A 19,192-nucleotide genomic window follows, 5' to 3' on the forward strand; every position below is an offset into this window, starting at 1 on the left:
AAATGAAAACAGATCTCTATTAGAGCAGCAGCACCTGTGCTGTTAACATCATAGTCAGGTCTAAGATGATCTGCTGCTATTCTTTCTTCAAAAAGATCATCGTTTGATTCATGAAAAGTCCATTTTCTTTCTTGCAACCAAAGGAAACCCAACCCATACCAGCCTGCTGGTAAAGCATTTCAGCAAAATTCACAATGTTTGAGAAGAAAGGATTTAATTGCACTGTTTCCTCAAGGACTCAAGACATGACAAATGCTGACTCACACTCCTTCAGCTTTCATGGCTTGCATAAATCAATGCCCAGGTGCATAGGACTGCTGTGCTCAATCAGTCCCCTCTGTATACAGAATTTACTTCACAACTGACTCTTGCTGTAACTTTGCCAATAAAAGATTTCAATGTATTCCTGATCTTTCTGGTAGAGATTCAGGGTGTCCCTGCTTAGCTACTTTCACAAGCAAGACTCAAAGCCAAGAAAAAGTGACTATATAGCCCCAAATACTTTAATGTAAAATGACTTTCTTTCAGTAAAAGACCCACCTACAATCCTTAAATGCATGTTCAAGAACCAACAGCATTTGCAGTTGCCTTTGTTTCCACATGGGAGTATTTTCAAAAATATTTCTTATTTATATTTTTTGTTCTTCCTCCTCCTAACCCTGAGACTATTCAAAGTTCCCCAATATGAATTCAATCCTGTAGAAGCTGGATAAAGCTAGTTCCAGCATAGTCTTGTAGAAGCTGCCTTGAATAGCTCCTGCACTGAAATTACCAAATCCTTCTGAACAAGATTTATTCTTCATGAAGTGAAACCAGATAATGAGTCAATCTTAAGAAAAGCTACATTATCATGGAGAATGTTCATAGCACTAGCATTACTGTCATAGCTGTACATAAAAAAGCATTGTAAAAATGAGGATAAAAATTGCAAGAGCAATAAAATGCTAAAACCCTAAAGTTATTCAAGTAGAAATAACGCATTATGATATTAGACAACTCAACTTACTTTGCTGCAACTTTTTTCTTCTGGTTTCATTTGGAGTTACCAAGACATATGGGCCAACACTAAAATGAAAGAATACACTCTTATTTTTCCTGTTTACACAAAATCAGGACTAAAAAGATTTCCTTCATCAGCAAAGTCAGTTTTCTGCTGTTGTAGCAAACAACTTCATATAAAAACTAGTATTTATTCTGATTCAGCACTTTAGGAATTTTTGGTAAGTACTCTAGAAATACTTGTTATATTGGGAATTGGAAGCAGATACCAAGGAAAATATTTTCAGGAACTTTTAGCATAGCCTTTATATTCGTATTCAAGTCTTACTCTGGACTGCTAACCTCAAATCTCATACATTTCAAATCAAATTGCTTCCATGAATCAAAATGTTCCATGTGGAAGACCACTGTCTACTGGGAAGAGCCCTGGTGCTGGCAGTCCCACCCCTTCCTTTGTGGGCACCAAGCACCATGTGGACTTAAGCAGTCTGCCCAAAAGTTGTCCAAGGAGTGTGCAAAGTCACACTGTTTGTGATGACTTACTCTCAGCCTGAACCTCAGTTTCTTTGCCAGCCTTTCATTTTCAGGAACCAGGAATTCCTTGGGCATATTCATCTTGTTGTCATGCCCAAGGTGTGACTCACTGAATCAGGGCAAGGGCCCTGTTTTGCCAGACTTATTTCAAAATGCAGTTGCTGTCTCAAGAAGCTATCAATCTAATGTGACAGCAAAGAGGCAAGACAGGGTTCAGAGTGTATTAAGAGACTCGAAGTGATCAAAAGAGTGATGAAAACATGTCAGTTCCACTTGGAGAAGACAAAGGGTTTTATCTCCATAGTGTATTGTGTGAGTAGAAGTTTACATGGCTCCCACTCAGCAAAAGCTGTGCCATGGGGGTGCAGGTTTACCAGAAATGCACTAAGCAGCAGTTGGCCCCACACATCAGAGTCTTGTCAGGGTTTTGTATGCACATGTGGTCACAAATATTTCATATGGCTTCATTGCAGGGAAAGCACGAGGAGAAGAACAGCTAGCAAAAAATAATTAGGGGTGAAGGCCAAGCCTCTTCAGGAAGGGCCACAGGAAGTGGCTAGCGGACAAACTCGTAAAGCAGAGAGAGAGGTTGACATGGAAAAGTGGAAAAGTAATGAAACAATAAGGCCCAAGACTAAGACTTAAAAGAGGAATGAAAATCATGCAAAGAGATCAAAGTGCCCAAAGCTGCCTGCTGCTGTATCACTGTAATTCAGGGGTTGGTAAGAGAGTATTTATATCCAATTACCTCTTTCTCTTTGAAGACTTATTCTAGGAGGATGTGGATTAATTTATGAGATTAAACTAGTAAAGATAGAGCCGTGAGCTTTAATGGTGCCATTTAATATGATCTTTTCCCTTTCTGCCAGCATACTCTGGTGCCCCCGAGACGGTGAGACTGTTCTGCACGTCTCCACTGAATCCCAGACCCTCAAAGGCAGGAGTGAAGGGAGCAGCAATGCCCCACTGGCATTCACCACACAACTGCAAACATTACTTAAAAGAAGCTTTGACAACACATCTCACTTATGGCATAACATTCCCCAACAGTGATGTTGTTTCAGATTTTTCTCTATTTGATCGAGTAGTAGCATTTCCAATTTATCCCAAAGTGCCTTTAACAAGCTGCTTCACAATTTATCTGTTTCAAGACTTTTTTAGTAGCTTTTGGTTTTGTTTCAGATATTAAGATCATATTTCTCTCAAGTTCATACACAAAATTATTAAATACCTCTTAAACTCCCCTCCCTTCTCTTTGGCAGTGATAAAAGTGGCTGAAATTGTGGGTTGTAATGCTACATATCTTCCCCTCCCAAAAATCGATCAGTGCATCTAAGATATTGCACTGCTTCACAGCACTAGAGGGCAGAAGAGTTTTTATACCATGTAGTTCGATGACTTCAAACAGCATTTGTCTGGTTGATTTGTTTTAAGCTATAATCAATTTTTTTAAAAAATACCTCTGCTTGTCTGAACATGTATGAGAAAAAATGGTATCAAATCTAGCCCTTTCACCATGAATCATTTCCTTTATCTGTGTCTGCTTTTTGGCTGGAAGGCTCAGATCCCAGGAGGCCAGGTGGTGCCCACTCTTCTGGTACCTGACCATGGCCTCATCAGCAGCATCTGAGAAGGACTGCACATGAAATAGAGCAAAGATCAATCAGTTTACAAAAGAGGTAGAGGTGACAGTACATTTACCATCTGTTTTCCAGAGAGCAGATTAAGAGTCATTGTGTTTAAAACACTGCTTATTTAAAAGCCAAATTGGTTCCCATTTTATTGAAATAGGGGCAAAGAAAGTAAGGATGCCAAGTCTCCAGTGGGGGAGGGAAGGAGAGAACAGGAGACCAACTTTTCTTTGTCTTTGGTCTAATGCTTTGTTTTAGTTATTATTAGAAATTGCAAGGGGAAAAAAAAGGCAGAGGGCGCATTACTGAGTTTATTTAACTTTATAGTATTTCACCTTGGTCTCTGTAAAGATATATCAAGAGTGTGGGTTTGGGTACTGGTATCAGGACTGGCCTTAAGCTGAAGCAGGGCAAGTTTAGGAAGAAAGTCTTTTGTGTGAGGGTGGTGAGGCACTGGCACATGTTGCCAGAGATATTGTGAATACCTCATCTCTGGAGGTGTTAAAGACCAGGCTGGATGCAGCTTTGAATAGCCTGGTGTAGTGAAAGGATTCCTGCCCTTGGCAGGGGGCTTGGAACTAGATGACTTTTAAGGTGTATTAAAGCATCATTCCAGGATTCTCTGACTGGGGCGAAGGAAGAGTAAGTACATGGTAAACTTCTTGTGGGAGGGGTGAAAGTCAGGGTACTTTAAGTGAAAGTACAGGAGAGGAGCCAGATGAGCTGTTGCCTGAGAAGCTCCACCTGCCCTGCCAGTTCTAAAATCCACACCTAGTATCCCTTATTTTCTTGAGATTCTTTTTCTGAAGGAAAGAAAGTTAATGCAAAAACCCACCACCAGCTTTCACCTCGTGTTTTCATCCAGTTTGCAGGATATTGTATGTCATTTCTTTGTTCAGGAAAAACCTCTGATCCAGTTAAGCCTATAAAACCCACTACAGCCTGTCAATTTAATATTCTAGTCAGTTTCTGGGTTGCCACAGTAGCCATAAGTCTGGAGCAAATTATCCTACTTACCTGAGGAACAATTAAGGAAATGTGAAGATTTGAGGCTATCAGTGGTTTGCAGAATTTTGTGCTTTATACCAATATAGGAAGTGCTTCAAAATCCACAGACAGAAAAGCTGATAAAGAATTTAACTTTACAGTTTCCCTAATAATGATTCTAATTGTTACAAGACTTAATCCTAACTTTGAGGTAGGGTTGTTTCATAAATACAAATACAGAAGTCACTGGAAAGGGGAGAAAGAACATCTTACCCCAGTTATAGCTATTTAAAAAAGAAAAATCATCTTCTGCCTTTATGGATAGTATTAATCTTGATGACTGTTTTTTGTTTTATTTTCTCTGCAGAAAATGGGAATGTATTGACTCATTACACAGACTGAACAGATATTAATGAGAGTAAGAAAGTTATAACCCAATAGGAGAATGTATCTATATTGAAATTTAAAAAAAGGAACCTCTTATGATTTTTCAAGCAGATACACATAATACACCCCAGTTGTGGGATTATAAATACCTATGTAACAATATATTATTGTGGTTTAACCCCAGTCAGTAACTAGGCACCACATGGCTGCTCACTCACTCTGCCCCTCATGGGATGGGAGGGAGAATTAGAAGGTTTAAAGTGAGAAAACTCATGGATTGAGATGAAGACAGTTTAACAGGCAAAGCAAAAGCTGCACACGCAAACAAAGCAGCACAGGGAATAGAATCACCACTTCCCATGGGCAGGCAGGTGTTCAACCATCCCCAGGAAAGCAGGGTTCCACCATGTGTAATGATGACTTGGGAAGACAAACTCCATCACTTTGTGCATCTCAGCCTTCCTTCTTCCCCCAGATTTGTATGCTGAGCCTGATTCCACGTGTTATGGGACAGACCTCTGCCAGCTGGGGTCAGCTGTCCTACAACTATCACAACTTCCTGTGCACCCCAAGCTCAGTCATTAGTGGGGTGGGAGTCAGGAAAGGCTCTGACTCAGTGTCAGCCCTGCTCAGCAATAACAAAAACATATCTATGTTATCAACACTTTTGGTCACAAATCCAAACTGTAGCCCCATAGCAGCTACTATGAAGAAAACAAGCTCTACGCCAGTCAAAACCAGCACATACAGAGAGATGTAAAACATTTTGGTCAGGAGGAACATGCAATACAATCATAGATAATCTGTAATGATTACATTATAATATAATGATTATATTTTGAGTGATCAGTAGCATTAGGAACAGCATGTCTGAAAACTTAAATTCTGAATCACATGTGTAAGTCTACTCTTCTAACTAGCTCAAGGACAACTTTTCAGAGCTTTCAAGGCATTGACCATAGCAACTTTTGTTCTACTTTCTTTCAGGTTTGTATAAAATAGTTCATTTCTAAAACTGAAAAAACACATGAGGACTGCTGTTCACTGGTAATAGTTTTTGCAGAGCTGTGCTCTTTGGTTTTTCCTCAAGTCCACTCCAGACATCTACCACAGGAGAAATTTTCAAATGGAGCGTGAAATAGTTTAAAGAGTTACAAAAGGAATGGGTGTTATAAACTATTTCCAGTTCCACTGGGTTTTATACCGTGGGTGCATTGGTACATGAATGTCACAGAGCTGAAAGCCAAATATCTTGCTCTGCTGGGCAGAGTGCTCTGCATAACAGACAGAAACTAAGGGGAATGAAGTTGAGAGCAACACAAAGGACTAAAACTTGGGAAGGAGACATGGACAGATTCAATCTGAGGAGGGACCTAGGGAAAGACATGAGTGAGACACTGCATTAGATAGTATAAAAAGACTGAATTCAAAAGAGAAAAGAGACTGAATTTAAATGAGAAAAGAGACCAAACTGCCAAAGTCAACTCTTGAATTCCGTTCCATGATACACTAACTTGAACTTCGTGTTCCTTTATCAAGAATTGTTTTAGGAGCTGTCAACTCCACACCACCATAAAGTATTGTTTTCACCAAGGCTCCCATGCCTGATGGAGCAGCCATATGCTGCTGAGCAGCACAGAAGCTGCCAAATTAAAGGGCTACAAGATGCCAAATCCCAGCAAGCAGACAACTGTCCTGTAGGTATCCCTATTTTGCAATGCACACACAGCCAGACGCTAATGATAATTGACAACCATAGTTCTAGACCTCAGCTGAGCAATATGCTCTGTGTCCCAGCAGTGCCATAAACAGAGCTGGAGGAGAGTGTACAAACCTTGCATGCAGCCCTGGGGCTCTGGCTTTCCCTCTTTATCAATGGCATCATCTTACCAGTTTGCAGCTCAGAGATGAACGTGATTTACTGGGGCTTAGCATTACACACTGTCTGATTCATCCTCACTGTATGTGTGCTCTTAACACGAGAGGCAGAAAATGAACTACATTAGCAGAAAATGTTTATCACCAAAAACCTACCTCCATGGATTTTGTCCTGTGTTTGTCACGGGCCAGTATTGAACTTAATTACCACAGTTCAAATGATGCCTAAAAGATTATTAAACCAGGGTAACTCACTTCTGTATCTGGTCCCTTTCATTAAGAACAGACAACATTTTTGCCATTGTGAGGCTTTCAGTTAAAGCAAAGAGTTAAATTCTGAAGAAGTGAACTCGCAAGGGGGAAGAGTGAGAAGGGAAAGAGCAGCAGAAGCAGCCCAGGAGAAAGTAAGAGTCAGAAATCTGCTGGAAAGAATCAGACCTGAGGTTCTTCTGTTACCCACATGCTTTTGGAGAAATTCCTGAAGTTAAAATTTGGTCCGAAGACTAAAATTGAAACTTGGAACTGAATTTCCAGTTTAGATGAGGCTCAGACTCAGCAGCTTGTTGTGGTCTTAGCACATCAGAAAGAAGGGCAGGTGCTTCAGCCAGTACTGTTTTGGAAAATCTCATCTTGTATCTCTAAAGATCCAAGGAAATTGCCATCCTGAAGGATCAAATCAGGGAGCCAAGAGGTAGCCCTCAGCCCACACTTGGCTTCCAGCACAGCTTTCTCTCCTCTGAAAACACTAACGTGCCATTAGTCAGCCTGTGCTTGCAGTGAGACTATACCATAGGGGCAGAGTTCACTGTGGCAGTGCTGTAGATCAGCATCAGACTCAGCAAAGTCTAGAAAAGTCAGACACGGCCATGCTCATTCTGTACCCACGTCCTAGAGCAGCTCATTTCCCTCAGTGCAGCACAGTGTCAGGGATGTAGGGAGCATGCCAGAGCCAGCTGGAGCACCTGGTAATCACTAGCCCTGAGGAGCAGGGAGCATCATACGTGGGCAGGCCAGGCGCTGGGCTTGGCAGCAGTGAGTGCTGAGCGGAGCTGTCCCCTGCAGGGGCGTGCATGTGTTGCATGTCAGGCCTGCCAGCATGCCTGGAGAGCTCAGCAGGTCAGATGCTGTATCACATGAACATTGAGATTTGAGCTAGTGGCACGCTCATCTCTGCTTCCCCCTTTCTTTTCTTTATTTCCTCCTCCGCTGTCTCTGCACCAGAGAATTTGTCCTTTCATGGCCCCTGCCTGAACGAATGCAGCATCCTCCCGTACATTCCTTGTTCATCACCTTGCCATAGCTCCTCATCAAGCTGTGCATCAAGAAAACATGTCAGGGCTTGTGCAAAACAAGCTCTTCCCAAAAAGCCTTCTAATACAGATTTTGGAAGGATTTCCTTCCCCGCCTCCCAAGTATTATATAGAACAGCAACCCCCACAATCCAGACTAATATTGTTATTGTCTTACATAGACCCTGCCACAAATCCTGTGGCTGGAGAAAAGGCTGGCTACTGACCACTGTGAAGCCAGGCATATCTGAAGTGCTCCACTGGGTTGTAAAATTTAGTACATCAGCCTGAAAGGCAGAGAGCTGGGAGACTTCTCCTGTGCAGCAAGTGGAGAACTAAACTCTGAACAGATTTTCCATTATTCAAATTACCTGTCTTGCACTCCCACCAGTGGCTTGGCGATGAGCAAAACAAGTGTTTTGCTAAAAATTGACCTACAGTTTTGTAGACTAACTTTTTTTATTATTATTATTTTAAAAATCAGTTCATGAAAGAAAAAAGATCAGAACTGCTAAGTATAGTCTGTGAGCAATAGGATGAGGGGTATTATAACACCATAGATATTTTGGTTTGTTGTTTGTTTGTTTGTTTTTAAATTTGGGATTAAGACTGGAAAAGGAAAGAAAGAAAGCTCTGATAGATTTGGCTCCAACAGTCAAAGAATATAATTTCTCCTGAGTGAAGCATTCTAGCAAGTTCTCTCTCCCTTCAAACAAAATGATGAGGGACTGTTACCAGCTGTGTGGCAATATATCTTCAGGCTTTATTATTTTGAATTTCAGTTTTTAATGGATTTTACCAGAACCAATATTATTCTTGGCAGCTTTAAAGGCATTAAAGGCAGACTGCTGAATGGGGGCAGCAGTTTCTTTTTCAGGCACTAGCTATAGTTCACCCTCTAATTTCCCCACTTTCCTCCACCTTTCTTCTGTACAGACTTTTGTTTCTGAATAGGTATGAACAGGGGTGATTTGGGAATTGGCTTTCTTCAAGTTAATTTCATGGCACTTACCAGACAAAGTGAAGCCACTTAAACACAAGCTTATTATTATAAGCAGTTTCAAGCCCTTGTCAGCTTGGAGACTTTTTTCTCCATGGCCTGAAACCACATTCTACATATAACTGGATGGGGATGTGCAAAACATGACTTCAATTTTGCATTTGAACAAGTATTTTTCTTAATTAGGACCATTTTATTGTCACTTCTCAGCCTTGACATATCACATAAGTGCTTTTCCAAAGCAAAACTATTCTCTAATACCAGCTGCTCACCTTGTGTTTTTAATAGTCCAGTCTGAATATTGATTACTGAACAGAACTGCAACATGCTACATCTCACACATATTTCATGTGTCCAATCTAAACAAAAGGTCCCCTGATCCGATCCTAAGATGGTCCTGAGATTTTTCTCACTCCCAATTTCTCTCACAGCCTGAGACAGAGAGTTTGCATGGAAACAATTCACACAAAGAGACTCCAACTCCTGCTCTGCTGGCAGCAGAATCATATCCCAGCAAGCAGAAGCTGGAATAGAGACACTGCTTGGCACAGAGGTATCCCACTTGGGCACCTCATGTTCCCTCTGCTAAGCATATTCCAGAAAGCCTTTAGTAATGGTAGTCTGTGTTTTTTTTCACCTACTTCAGATAGCTTCTTCTGGTATAACAGCTGCTTCTGTTATACCAGAGCCTGAAAACCTGGACTATTCTGAAGGTGTCCCAGTATTTTAGTTTTAAAGGTCATATTAAAATAGGTTGGTGGCTAAAAGGCTGAGTCAGCTTTATTACTGCTAAAATGATATTTTAATTTGAAATCTTTCTCGAAATGTAACTTGAGAAAATGAACAAAGTAATAATGAATGAAACTTTTTTTTTTAAAGAATAAATATCTCCACTGTTCTGTTCCAGTATTTCAGATGCTATCTTCTTCTTTAATCTGTGTTAGTTAAGGAAATTGCAGTTTAAGTGGCTTCATCCCATTCAAACTGCCTGGTAACATCCCCCTTCTCAAGGGAAGGATGCAAACCCCACTCTTGTTCACTTCATTTTTTGAGTATTAGTTTGCCACTCATATAACATGGTTCCTGTTTCAACCTGCCTTTTCCTCATCCCTCTTCTCATTAACTGAATACAAATGCAGACTTTAATTTGTACATCCAAGATTCAGGAATTAATTCTTTGTTAGAACTTTATGAAGACACTGAGAGAATATTATCACAGGCAAAAAATACTACTCAGTCTTTGCAGTGGATGCACACCAGTTTTATGTCTGCAAGAATCATGTAAGATGAAAGAGGGAACAGGGATTTGTGTGATTATACGTGCCCCGGCCTTAAATTCTGCAGGGAGCTCTGGCAAACCAACTGATTAATTATTCACCTAACCTCTACCAGGGGGTTTGAATGCCAGACAAAAACTGGGTAAAGGCAGTCATGCCAATGGGAAAACTCCCACTAGCCCTGCTGCCCCCTCCTTCCCCTGAAAAAAAACCAAAACAACCCAATAAACAAGAAAGCAACAAAATGCACGCATCACAACTACATAAACAAACTGGGGCTCTCCTTGCTCTGTTGTGGATACCTGGCACGGTGAGAGCAGGCAAGACAGAGAATTTTTCATATTTGGAAGTGGCAGAAAATAAACAGACTGTAACTAAGGAATTGTTGTTTGCTCTCCTGAAAGTCAGTCATTAAAGTGCTGATGCATTTTAAAGGGACTCAGCTCTTAATAATCCCTGTACCATTACTACCTAATAATAAGCATTCATGGGTTTCAGTGGAAAGCTGCTGATCTCTGCTTGCCATCAGCTGCCCGCCACCTCCTCCACTGGTGGCTCCACCTTCTTCATCCAGAAAGAAGGGGAAGTAAACTTGAAACAGTTAGCAGTTTTGCCAGCTGCGCTTTGAAAACTGGATGAAAAAGAAGCAAGCTAAACAAAATCAGCACATGACAATAATAACAATCTTAGCGTTACATGCACTGTTACTGAGAACTCAGAAAAAGCACGTTAGGCAAAAAGGACTAAACACTTAGCTATGGCCATCTAAGCATATTTATATTAAACATATGTGCATAAAATACAGACAGAGAGCTTTCAGTTTCTATTCTGTATTATATCTGCAAGACACAGCTTATGCAAGCTATCTATTGCAGGATTGCACTGGAATGCTGGAGATGGGCTAAGCATAGATTCCAATAAAATACAAAATAAAATCAAGAGCTGAAGCTTTGGTTTTAGTTTTGTCAGCATCAAGTTTCTGGAAGCTGTTCTGTGTCCTTGACTGCATTCAGAGCAGTACTAGAATGCACCCTATATCCATCACTTATGCCAAAGTAAGTATTTTTAGACTTCCCAGGATGAAATATTAGGATACACAGAAAACAGGGACCTAGAACCAGATTTGAAATTTCACTTTGCAAAAAAGATGCCAAGAAACAGACACCACATACGCCAATATCCAAGGTACAGGACTGGCCACTGCTATGGCACAGTGTGTAAGCCATGCTATCAAGAAGCCTGCCAGAACAACTCGGGTCTCACACAGGAAGCTTCAAGAAGATGACAATATGCTGCTTGTGTGCTCAGCCACATTTAGGCTCTCTATAAAGTATTTGCACTCTTACAGGTGTACACCTCAAGTAAGCTGGAGAACAGGCATCCAATACAGATAAATCATCTTAGTAACGCTCCTGGTTACTTACTGCTGCTCCTGCTGTTGTTGGTGGGCTGATGCTTGGCCTCCTCGTTTCTGTTCAGATGCTGTCAGCTTCTGGGTCTTTTCACCCTTCTCTGTTTCATTGCTGCCATGCCAGGGGTTACCCTGAGAGGAAGATGGAGTAGCTGTCCTGTACCCACTGCCTTGTCTCCATCCTCCATCCCCAGACATGGTTTTTGCAAGTACCTTGCCTTGAGAGAAACCAGTATTGCTGCTATAGCTAGAGAAACACAAAATTTTGGAGTTACCACAAATCAGTTTCGATTCCTGGTAAGCTCCTCCCCTTCCTGAACTTTGGACTGGCAGGCATTCCAATACATGTACTGGTTTCTGAGGCATCCTGCAGCTGAAGCTCAAGTTTCATCAACTCAATCAGGCAGACAGGAGTCACAGGGTGATGGAAAAGCTGATCTGCACTAATAAACCAGGTGACATCAGCTTGTGCAGAAGCATGGGGAGGTCTGACATTTTTCTGATATATTTCTGACATATTTCTGACATATATTTCTGATATATTTCTGACATATATTTCTGATGTCTTTGTGATATATTTCTGGCTTTTTTTTTTTTTAACCCAGCATTTCCCTGTGACAGAGGGAATAACCCTTGGGGGTGTTATGACCCACCCCTGAAGGTGAAGGTAACCCTGGTTCTTGTTAATAGACCTCTTGGGGCAGATTAGAGTGAAAAAACACTGAATGATCAGTGTTTGCATATATATATGTATATATATATGAACAATTTGGTTGCAATGGAAAGCAGCTGTATGGCCATTTTGGGTATTATTATCAATAGTAATGTGGCAATATGAAAGCATAAACATATCACTTAAAATGTGCAAGAGGAAAAAAGGAAGAAAGAGAAAGAAAGGGTGAGAGTAGAAAGATACATAACTACCACCCCTGGATTTACAATGAGACTTGAGGGTTGCTGTTGGTGGAAGTGGTGATTGAAGGTCTTGATCCATCAGCAGGGGGTGTGCATAAGAGAGGGCAACTTGGTGTGGTAAAATGCACCATCCTGTCTCCACAAGATCTGCCTCTTATTGGCCTCAAAGCCCAGCTTGTAAACTCTGGCAGTTATAAACTTACCCCCTCTATCTTATGCAGACCAGAGGTTTGCCATTTTACACCCAAAAACTCATCTCTTTCTTGGGGAGTTGCAAACCAGGTCTCAGCAAAGCACCCTGGTGCCTTCACAAATGACCAACTGTTTTGAGTCATAGTCCAGTCTCTCACAAGGGATTTTTCTGGTTTCTATTATGCATGAGTGTACAAAGAAAGATGAAAGAGAAACTAAAAACTAACTTTTAGATAAGTCTTAAGGCAATGGTCCTGAGAAGTTCCAATTCAGCCTTTCAATTCTGCACAGAGAACTTTGACTTTCCTAATTCTACCTGAATAGAGGACAAATACATGATCCACTTATTGAAAATGGAGATCCTTTGAGTGATCACAGCTAACCAGTGGTAGTGTATCTATGGGATCTGCAGGGCTGGGGATAACCAGCAACCTTCTTAATATCATCAGTAAATAAAAATGTTTGGCAACTTCTAACCCAAGCGAAAAAGAACTAACAATGCTACTCCAGGTTAATGCAGCAGAACTAAGGAGATCCAGCTCCACACACGCAGATCTCATCACTCTGTCCTCAGCTGATCAAGCTACACTAATAACACACCACTGGCCAGGCTTCCTGACTGCCCAGACTGCCTAGGTCTTACAGCACTCTCCACACATGCAGGGGAAGGCGTAAAGTAAAATGCCATATGGAAAGCCACAGGCTTCCTGGTGGTTGTAATGCTCCTTAGGACCCTGCCACCAGCAGCTCACCTTCTAGAGTTTCCATATCCACAAGAACACATCTCTTAGGGTTGCCCCAAGAAGGCAGCACCAATGGTCTCTTCCTCCCCCCACTCCTCCTAACATGCTCTGCAGCAGAGATGATCTTCATTTGTACACCAATCATTCTGCAGACTTTGGAGTGCAAGGGCAGTGTGGTGTAAAGGGATGAACTAGTGCACAGTCCCTTGGATCACTTCTCTTCAGAAATATATATCTGTTTAATGTACAAGGTGCTGGCAAATGAAAGCAAACATGAAGCTTACTCCCTTCCATAGAAGTGGAGGGTCAATAAAGGAGATGCAGAAGCACTAGAAGTAGCACAGAAATATAGCAAAGTCATGTCTGAGGAACTGCAAAGATTTGTGGGATAGCAGCTGTGCCTACAGACACTCTATCTGGTAAAAATCCAGCTTTGACATCTGGAGTGTTCTTATCTGCGCAGATTGATGTCTTAATAACCCATATTTAATTATGAAAATTGATTATAATTAATGTGGCCACTGCTGCTGCGTCTTCAATCCTATGATGTTATATAAAATTCAGATCCAGTGTCATTTTCCTGTTGAAATTTAGAAACTTTTGGCTGAAAACAGTAACTGTAAAATCTAAATATTTATATCTATATTGCCCAAAAAAGAGAGATGTGAAATGAACCCAACCACTAGAAGCTTGATCACTTTTGTTGCTTCATTGCTCATTTATTTCATAGCTCTCTTGTGGACAATCCAAACTAACTCTACCCAGGACAACATCCAGGCCTGGCTCTAAGGATGGTTCATGCCAGACATGACCCCCAGAAAGTCAATATTAACAAGTATAGCAGATTTATTTTGTCCACCCTAAACATCTCTTCATCACTATCCCAGCAATCTCAAACTCGCCCCACAATATAATTCAGCCCTTCAGTTTCATGCTACTTAAACACAACATTTCACAGGTTGCAACCCAGCTTTTACATTGCTTCAGATGCATTGAGCTGAAATATCCCCAAAGCAATAATCAAGTTCTAGCATCATGGCAGTACCACCTAATGCTCTCAGGACTCTTGGAGTTTAGTAAGGACATTCATATTTCCTCCACTATGGTCAAGCCAGCCACTTAGCTACTTCCACCCTAGTGGAGGCTAGTCTTGGGCAGCATATGTATGTCTGTACTAGCTGCATTTAGGAAAAAGGATCAGCCTCCAGCCCCGTTTATTTACTGTGGTAGATGTTAAACAGATGTTAAAATGTTAAAGTGTCAATGCCAATGAATTCAGTCTCCTGAAACATGCAAACATCACCAAATCTCAACCCTTCCCAAATCCTCCATAAGGATTTTAATTCAGTACTTTTCTAGACCAACCAAGTACTGACTGTCAATTCTATCTGAGGGGCTATATTTATAGTTGTTGCACAACTCTAACTGCATCTGAGGCTGTGATGCAGTGGCCATTGCTATCAAGTGAGCACTCACACATCTGGTGGATCCCTCCCCACCAGTAGGACAGGGGAGAAAACAGGAAAAGGAGTGAGAAAATTCATTTATCAAAATAAAGCTTTTTTTGACTGTAAAGCTCTGCTGCCTCCAGCTATTAACAACCTTTTTTTATTATTATTATTTTGTGGGAGACAGAAAGATAGAAAATGATCTTTATTTTTCTCTGAGAAAATTCCTCAGTGGACATGTGAAATATTAAGAATCCTCATATTCCCTCCCTCACCTGTGTTTCTCATGAAATTGCAATAATAAACTAAAATAACTTCTGTGGAGGAACATTTTGTACTGAAGTTTTATTTCCAACTCTGCAGCACTGTGAACTATACCAAAAATGAAAGGTATCACTATAAAGGATCTGGGTCAGCCATGACATAATTTCTTTGGGAACGTTAGATAGGATAAAACGCTCTTCTATGAAATAAATAGTATTAAAAACCCCATAAAATTAAACCAATATAATGTTCTCTATCTTTCCTTCCCTGAAGACAACTATTTGTTCTTCATTATTTCACTGTTGGTTTATGGCATTTTAAAGTTTTGCATTTCTAAGGGTTTTTTCCACAACCACAGACATATTTCATTAAAAGTTTTTTATTTACTCCAACAATACTAGAAGCCTAAAGCCTGAAGAAAAGCATCAAACCAAAGGAGACCTTTTGAAAGGACAGCCAGGACAGGCAAGCTTTTGTACAACCCACTCTTTATTTTTCTCAGAAGCCAGGAAATGGTATCAGAAGGCCTTGATTGCTGGAGAAATGCTTTTTCCTTTGTCATCAGCACTAAAACACTTAGTCCAACAGCTGAATATGATGCTCAAGGGTTCACATACAAAGCTTTTTTCCCTGGATATTTTGGTTAAGTAGGTAAGACACACAGCTGAATATACTACAGAGCATATTGAGTAATTGCTCATTGGGAACATATTGCTCTATTTTAGAGCAATGGCAAATGATGGCAAATATCCCTAGAGGAATATTGGTAATTAGCAATCCTTATAGAGTTGTTATACCACGATGGCAAAATAAGAATTGAATTTTTAGAGGTGCATTTTACTTTACCAATGTTTTCCTGGCTGAGTACTCTGCCTTGCTGTACAATTATGTTGATCGCCTTCTGCAGGGTTGATAGCACTAATTGTTACAGCTGAAGGTGCTGGAGAAGAGAAATTTCTCTGCTCCCTGGAGAGGAGCCCCAGGAAGAGGGTAAAATGTCAACATTTGGTTAAGATTTATTCTTGTTTAGATTGAGGACTTGAATTTGTCAGGTTCAGCAGAAAGAACGCCATTAGCTTTGACAAGTGTGTGTCTGTGGATGTGTTGGGTAATCTATTTAGGAGATGTAAAATGCTGCACACACTCCCCATATGATTGCAAAAAGCTGAAATTGACGGTACCTGTCAAAAACTATCATCTTCCACCCTCTTAGAGAAAATTGACCCTTGCTTTCTCTACAGTATCCTTCAGCATTACAGCAGGTCCACCTCTCCTTTAGCTAATACTGCTTCAGCAAACTGAAGTGGGGATTGAAAATATAATTAACCTGATGTCCAGAATTTGCTGTATTGAAGTCCAGTGCCTGAAGTTTATTGCTACATTTTAGGAGCACCTCTTTAGCCTGGAGAGTGCTATGCATAGCTATATTGCTATATAAATAACACTAAATAATAAAGCAGGGCTGTTTTAAAGGTCTGATGTTATAAAAACAATCAGGACTACAAATGAATGTTTTATACCATTAAAAATGCCTGCAAAAAATCTATTGGAAAAGGCAAAATTAACTGGTAAACTGCAGAAATGGTATCAGAAACAAAGATCTCTAAGAGCTATTGCTCCAGCTGTGTGTCTAGAAGGAAAAAGTCCTTGAGAAGTCTGGGAGTATTAAAGTAGTATTTGCAATATTCCTGAATAGATCTTTTTCTTAACAGCTTTTAAAGCATAGATTTACTTATTCACAAAAAAATGTGACCTTTTTGGCATATATACTATCTTCTCCAAGGAACAATTATACTCTTTGAATTCCTAAAGGCCATGATTAGTTCCAGCTTAGGATTTTATATAATATTATATGATACCTTGTGGTACCTAGTCAACCAAAGGTGTCATACAGACAATTATAGTGTCTAGAAAGAACATTACATTCTTTATTGTGTTATGTTTCCAAATACATTACCTAAAGAAATTAGTAGAAGTCCACAGCTCATGCCTCTTTTTACTTTTATAGTATATTGTGGTAATTAAATATACAACTGCTTGTATGAGAATTAACTCTTCCAACTTCTGTTCCTGGCTGGTAAGATTTATTCTTCATTCATCTGTATGCACATGACAATTCAGCAAGGCTCAAGTACTGACTTTTCCAGTTTTATATGATATGCCTCATGATTTCCTTGATAACTTTCAATTATACTCTCTTCTCTGCCTGACCTCAGAAACTTTAATCTTTAGGATGAAACTTTGGTCTCTGCCATTCTAGTTTCACTGGTGGGGGCCTACATTTACAGGTTCTTTGGAAATTCCAAAACACACACATGCTCCTTGTCATCGATTTCACAAGATTTAACCTAGTATCCATTTCTAGGTTCTCCTTCATTCCTGACAGAATCTTGCCAGCATGGATCCTTACTGCAACATGGAATACTGTAGCACAGACTGTTTAGGAAAAAAATTTATAGGAAAAGCATGCAGACAATTAACTTCAATGGCATAACAAATCTGGACAACATTGTCACATTAATAGTGACAATATGCTGTAACACACCAGCGTTTAGGATTGAATTAAATAGTAATGGACAGATTGTCTCTACCAGCACCATCCTGTGCATAACGTAGCACAGCTGTGCCACGCTGAGAGGAGCTTCGGGAGAGAACCATAACCAAAGACCCAGCTGCTTTCATTCCTCCCCTCCTTGCTTCCAAGGAACACAAACTACACTGTTTCATTCCTGGCAGCAGATACATTTTCCTCCTGTTGATTATCTGGTTTGCTGGGAGTAATCGATATGCTTCCTGTGGCTTCTGTCCAGAAAGCAGCAGCAGTAGCATGGCTGGTGATATAAAAAAGATGTTTTGAGTACTGTTCTCCATCTCAGAGTGTGTCTGGATGTATTTGTATGGACCATATTATGACCCAGTGTCTTTAAGAGTCCAATTTTGCTACCCCCTTACAATAACATAAAATATTTCCTGAGTTCATAGATTATAATTTCCTTCCAAAGGTGATCAAGCACCTGACAAAGGCAGATGCTTTTCTGGATTTGATACTTATAAAGAGGGAAGAACTTGGCTGCTTTGACCAGGAGATAGTAGCATTTGGGTAAAATAGCCCAATCACAGCTTTGGATTAATGAGAACAGAATCTGACCTGTTAAGGAGTCTCAGAGATCAGCTTGGAAAACTAAGAAGGAGACCCTAAATTCCAAAACTTTAAATGTATTGCTTTTCAAGCTAGGTTTGCCAATTAAGAAAGTAGTAAGTGACATACAATTCTGCATCAGTTCTATGCAAATAATGAATTAAAAAAGAAAAAAAAAGAGTTATTGAGGAAACTTTCAGTGATTCTAAGGTAAGTTTTAAGTTTCTAAGAAATTCACTTCCACGGAAGGTTTAAAAGATTAATCATACATGATTGTATTTATATGTCCAATGAAGAAGTAAAAATGAATGCATTTCTTGACGAATGGATCATCATGAAATTTCCAATGACTTCTGTTCAGTAGAAAGTTAAATTTACACCTCTTCCTAAGGTTAATGAAATGCTCTATGTGGTCAGCTCACCTCAATGGTACTTTAAAAAGATACTTAAGAGATGCTCAGAAGAGCAATCGTCGTTTGAAATAGGAGGTAAGAGGAGTAATCCTTTTTGTCCCGTCACACCGCTGAGCAACCCGCAGCTGATCCAACTCCACCGCCAGCCCTGCCAGGCAGGAGGGAAGGAAAAGCAGCCCAAGGGAAGAGCTGCTTCACTGCTGTACGGACACGGGGCTGAGCATTTTACTGGTTGTGGTACTGACTGAAAGGCGATGGACAACTCCTGCACAGGCGGCATCAGATGGGCCCTTCAGTGGGGACAACTGCGATCCAAAGTGGCAGCTCCTGCAGGGAATCAAGGTATAAACACATTGAAACATGTACAGACGTCAAGTGAGGTGCAAGCATGTAAATTTTAAAATGCATTTTAATTACGCTTTATCCTTTCTTTGACATACGTACCCCCCCCACCTTTCTAAAATCCTGTATCCTGAAGATGAGCACAAATAATTTCCGTGTGACCTGAATGTCTTTCCCCCTCCTGCTCCTATTTGCTAACGCACTGACTATCCCTAATGTCTACATTGATTATCCCTTATCGCTCCGTTTCCCGCTTCTCCCGCGTCACGACGCGCTTGCCTCGGCCGCACGGGGGGAGGCGCTTCGCGCTCCCTCCTGCCGCGCTGTTTGTCCCTCTGGCCGA

General features: G+C 40.6%; 1 protein-coding gene across 1 annotated transcript in view; it reads right to left on the minus strand.

Annotated features, from left to right (window-relative positions):
* EPSTI1 (epithelial stromal interaction 1) overlaps positions 1–11,698 on the minus strand; it is a 50,003-nt gene extending 38,305 nt beyond the window's left edge. Inside the window, exons 1-2 of the mRNA XM_083855000.1 lie at positions 11,407–11,698; positions 1,007–1,065 (exon numbers count right to left, since the gene is read on the minus strand). Of these exons, the coding sequence (XP_083711126.1) occupies positions 1,007–1,065; positions 11,407–11,591 (244 nt within the window). The 5' untranslated portion in view covers positions 11,592–11,698. The remainder of the gene's footprint in view (positions 1–1,006; positions 1,066–11,406) is intronic.
* Between the last annotated feature and the right edge of the window lie 7,494 nt (positions 11,699–19,192).

This window comes from Zosterops lateralis (genome assembly GCF_965231275.1).
Source record: "Zosterops lateralis genome assembly, chromosome: 2".
NCBI lineage: Eukaryota > Metazoa > Chordata > Aves > Passeriformes > Zosteropidae > Zosterops > Zosterops lateralis.